At 59.7% G+C, this 4,956-nt stretch overlaps 1 protein-coding gene across 1 annotated transcript; it reads right to left on the reverse strand.

Moving 5' to 3' along the window:
- Positions 1 to 2,187, reverse strand: ETH_00004690 (uncharacterized protein; the record flags this gene model as incomplete). The annotated part of the gene is made up of 1 exon (XM_013372329.1): positions 1 to 2,187. The coding sequence occupies one exon, from the start codon at positions 2,185 to 2,187 to the stop codon at positions 1 to 3; it is 2,187 nt and encodes a 728-aa protein (XP_013227783.1).
- Between the last annotated feature and the right edge of the window lie 2,769 nt (positions 2,188 to 4,956).

A 4,956-nucleotide genomic window follows, 5' to 3' on the forward strand; every position in this document is an offset into this window, starting at 1 on the left:
TTAGCTGTAGATGTTGCCCGCAGCAGCAGGTGCAGCAGCAGAAGCAGCAGCTCCCTGCAGCAGCGGCTTCAGCTCCTGGTAAAAGCTTTGGCAAAGGGGGCCCAACCGCTGCAGCAGCAGCAGCAAATATTTGTCGTTGTGTTCCATTTGCTGCACGCTGCGATGTATGGAAACTGCCTGCTGCAGCAGCAAACCTGCTTCTGCGGCTGCAACCTGCGCAGCATACGCGAGGCTCCAGTCTTGCTGCTGCTGCTGCTGCTGCCGCTGCTGCTCTCCTTGCTGCTTCTCGTGCTGCTGCAGCAGCCACTGCGCCTCTGGGAAGTTCTTTAGATCGCTTTTAAACCAGCGATTCAGGACATGGCGGGGAGGCACAGCGACGCGGCACTGCTTCCTCTGCTGCTGCTGCTGCTGCTGCTGCTGCTGCGGTTTCCTGCTGCAGTCCAGCAGCAGCAGCCGGCGCAGGAGCCGCAGGTGCTCCGGCCCCTCGGCCGCGAGCTGCAGCAGCACCCGCTGCACGCAGCTGATCCCTAGCTCATCCTCTTGTGCTTGCTGCTCGTTCCCTGCTGCCTGCTGCTGCTGCTGCTGCTGCTGCTGCTGCTGCTGCTGCTGCTGCTGCTGCTGCTGCTGCTGCTGCTGAGACGGAGGAGCCGTGATGGGGGCGGACCTGCTGCGGAGCTCGGGATTGCTGCTGCCGCTGCTGCTGCACACACTTGCTGCAGCAGGTGTGTCTCTTTCAGCTTGTGCGAGCTGCTGCAGCACAGCTGAGCGCATGTCGATTCTGGCGCTGCTGTTGCTGCCGCTGCTGCTGCTACTACTACTGCTGCTGCTGCTGCTGCTGCTGGCTGTTGGCAGCTGCAGCTGCCGCGGCTGCTCTTGCGGCTGCATCTGCTGCACTACTTGCTGCCGCAGATTCAAGGATACGCTGCTGCTGGACTGTGTAACGCCTTGAGTGGCCTGCTGCTGCTGCTGCTGCTGCTGGATCTGCTGGAGCAGCAGCTGCTGCCTGACCTGACGCTGCAGCAGCTGGCGCTGCTCTCGGCTAGACTGCAGCACCGGCTGCGCGTCTGCTGCTGCGCCCTCAGCAGCAGCAGCAGCAAAGGCAGCAAAAACAGCAACATCAGGGTCGTCTTGCTGCTGCGCGTGCAGCTGCTCCGCTGCTTCTGCTTCCGGGGCCAGGGCCACCCACAGGTTGCTGCTGCAGCGGTGTGCTGCAGCAGCAAGCAGCAGCAGCTGCTGCTGCGCTGCACCCAAGTCGCTCGTCCTTATAGGCGACACTCCTTGGCCCGCCAGTTCCACAGGACTGCCACCCCACACCCGTGCTGCAGCAGCAGCAGTAGCAGCAGCAGGGTGCATGCAACTCCTGCTGCTGCTGCTGCTGCTGCTGCTGCAGACCTGGTCAATGGCAGTCAGCAGCAGCCGCGACAGACGAATCAGCTCCATAGATTGCCACAGAGCCTCTGCAGCCGTAGTGAGGGGGTCAGCAGCAGCTGCTTCTGCTTCTTCTGCTGCTGCTGCTGCTGCGGGTGCTGCTTCTGGCCCTGCTGCTGCTGCACCCCTTATGCCCACTTGCGCACATAAAGGAGGCCAATTGTCTTCGTCGATACTGCTGGCGCTTGCTGCTGTTGCTGTTGCTGCTGCTGCAGTCCCACTTAAAGGAGTGCTGCTGTCTCCCCACGCTGTGTACACCCCATGCTGCTGCTGCTGCAGCTTCTGCTTCTGCAGCTGCTGTTGCTGCTGGTGCTGCTGCTGCTGGTGCTCCTGTAGGTACTGCTGTCGCCACTGCTGCTGCTGCACGTGCGGATAGTAATTCATAGGGTAGCCCTCAGCAGCACCTGGGAAGCCCATGAAGTAGCTGCTGCGGCTGCTGCTGCTGCTGCTGCTACTGCTGTATGCGGCCCTGCTGCTGCTGCTTCTGGGCATGCGTGCTGCTTCCGTTTCTGCTGCTGCATTTGCTGCCGTGGGTGAAGATGCGTAACTCCCACAAGCTGCTGAGCTGTGCTGCTGCTGCTGCTGCGGCTCCTGCTGCGGCTGCTGCTGCGGCTGGTGCTGCGGGCTAGCATGGCTGCTGTGAGGCACGAAGCTGCCGCTGCAGAAAAATGGCTCCCCGCCCCACGTAGCAGCAGCAGCAGCAGCAGCAGCACGCCCTGTTGCTGCTGGTGCAGCCCCACCACCAGGGGATGGCCTCATCGGTAGGCACTACCCTGCAGCCGCATTAGGCAAAGCTGCTGCTGCTGCTGCTGCTGCTACTGCTGCTACTGCTGCTGTTGCAGCACGAGCCGCCTCAGATGGCTTCGTCGCCGCTTCCTTTACTGCTGCTGCTGCTGCTGCCGCCGCCTCTGCGAAACAGCAGGTGGATTTACATCTGCAGCACAGCAGCAGCTGCTGCTGCTGGCTCGGCTGCAGCCGCAGCTCGTCTGGTGGATGTACACCCAAAAGCTGCAGCAGCTGCTGCTCTTGCTGAAGCCGCTGCTCTTGCTGCAGCAGCAGCTGCTGCTGCTGCAGCAACGTTGCTGCAGCTGTCTCTGGAGCTGCTGGTGCAGCCGCTGCTGCTCGAGCAGCAAGGGCTGCAGCTCCTGTGTTATCTTGGGCTCCTATGTCCTAAATTCTAGTCCATAAGCCCTAAACCCTCAACCCGAAACCCTAAACCCTAAACAATCATTCGTAGTGGTCTCAGCAGGACAGAACCCGAGAGGATCCAACTCAAGCGACTCTCGCCAGGAAGGAGTCTTAGGGTTTAGGGTTTAGGGTTTAGGGTTTAGTGCTCAGGGCCTGTGTAGCTGCAAAATGAAGTCAAAAATAATATATTCGTGATTTTTGGTAGACGTCCTGTTGTTGCTGCTGCTGCTGCTGCTGCTCGTGCTCTGGGGGGCCCCCAACTCCTGCTACGAAAGGGGGGCCCCCCTTGCGGGCTTTGCACCGCGCTGCCTCCAAGCTAGTTCATTTATTAAATTACAAATTGAAAACTGTTTTCAAATGAATATTTTGTTTGGTAAAGAACATAAAATTAATCATCTAAACACAGCAAAGCCCCCAGCCGCACGCTGAGTGGAAGCTGCACCGCATTGAGGCGTATGTACACCTCACGCACCTTCCCTCTTTAGTTAAGAAACGCTGCAGCCATTAAATCTAAATTAAACTTTTATCTCTTTTTGAAAAGACTTTATACTTAGCTGCTTCCGTGCTGCTCTGGAGCTACTCTACGCCGCTACTGCGCTTGCTGCTGCTGCGTTTGCTGCTGCTGCGTTTGCTGCTGCTGCTGCCTGTACTGCTGCTGGCGGCTGCTGCTACTGCCTGTAGTGCCTCTGGCCGCTGCTGCAGGCGCTTCTTCGTTTCTGCTGCTGCTCTTCCATTTGCCGCTGCTGCTGCTGCTGCTGCGGTTGCTGCTGCTAGTGTTGCGGCTGTTGCTGCTGGTTTTTGCTGCTGGTTTCTCCTGCGCACTTGTGGCTGCTGTCTCTGCGAGTGTGGCTGATCTCCCCCTCGCTGGAACTGCTGCTGCTTCAGCTGCTGCTGCTTCAGCTGCTGCCGCTTCAGCTGCTGCTGCTGCCACCACCACAGCTCACAACCCCCTGCAGCAAATGGAAGGTCCTCAAGAAACCTCCGGGGGCTCCCAGCTGCTGCAGCTGCCGCTGCGGAGGCACCATACCAGCCCAGTGGTAGGGACGGTGGAGGGGAGCAGCTCTTGCTGCAGCGCGCTGCCGCAGCAGTGCTCCCACGCGGTCCTGGGGCCCCCGCAGCAGCAGCAACAGCAGCAGCAGCAGCAGCAGCAGCAGCAGGCGTCAGGGCCCCTCGAAAGCCCCGCCAATGCGGGGCCCCCCAAGTCCAAGAGGCGGCTGGTCTCCCGCGCTGAACTGTTGAGACACAGCAGCCGCTCTTTGCTGCGGCTTATGTCTTCTTCTTCGCTTCTCGGCGGCCCCGAGAGAGACTCAAGCAGCAGCAGCAGCAGCAGCAGCAGCAGCACGCAGAACCGCGAGGGCGTTTTGCTGCTCTACATTACGGGTAGCGTTCCCAGCCAGGGGCCCGCAGCCCAACGTTTACGCATCAGGGTTTAGGGTTTAGGGTTTAAGGTCTAGGGTCTGCAGTCTACGGTTTAGGGTCTGCAGTTTAGGATATACGGTCTAGGGTATAGGTCTCAGGGTTTAGGGTCTACGGTTTAGGGTTTAGGGTTTAGGGTTTAGGGTTGGCTGCTGGTTGAGTCCTCTGAGCCACGGACGCCTTCGCCGCCCCGGAGCAGCGGAGCACGGAGAGCCACGAGAGCCCCTAGCAGCAAGCACGCTGCGCAGCAACAGGACTAGGGTTTAGGGTTTAGGGTTTAGGGTTTAGGGTTTAGGGTTTACCTTTTCGCCCAGGTTGGAGCCAGCCGCGGCTGCACCACCGGGTGGCTGGAGGGGTTTGGAGTTCTACCCCGGGGACCCCCATGAGCCGCGTAGCTGTAGGTACACCTGAGGGAAGGGCCCTAGTGGGTTTGCTGCCGCAGTGGCTGCGCGGGTAGGTTGTGGGGTGTGGGGTGTACGTACACCTGAAACGCGCCGCAGCAGCGCCGCTGCTGCAGCCCGCTGTACGTACACCGCGCGGGGGGGCCCCAGGGGGCCCCCAGCTACATCTTAGGGGCCCCCAGGAGGCCCTTAAGATGCAGCTGAGGGCAAAAGATAAAAATAAAAACAATTTGAGACAACAGCAGCAGAAAGGAGACACAAAAAGTCTGGCGAAGCTCGAACGGGAAAAATTGCGCTGATGTCGATCCCCCAAACCACGAGTTGCAAACCCTACACCCCAAACCCTAAACCCTAAACCCTAGGCTCGTGCAGCTGAAGCCTGCTGCGTATTTGTGAGTTAGTCCCGCGGAAGGAAGGCTGTGGTTTTTCCACTCCAGCACGCCAAATCTAGAGTTCCTCCCAAATGACGGTGAATCCTAAACCCTAAACCCTAAACCCTAGACCCTAAACCCTAGAGCCGGCT

Source organism: Eimeria tenella, genomic scaffold (genome assembly GCF_000499545.2).
Source record: "Eimeria tenella Houghton genomic scaffold, Eth_scaff1, whole genome shotgun sequence".
NCBI classification, from domain to species: Eukaryota; Apicomplexa; class Conoidasida; order Eucoccidiorida; family Eimeriidae; genus Eimeria; species Eimeria tenella.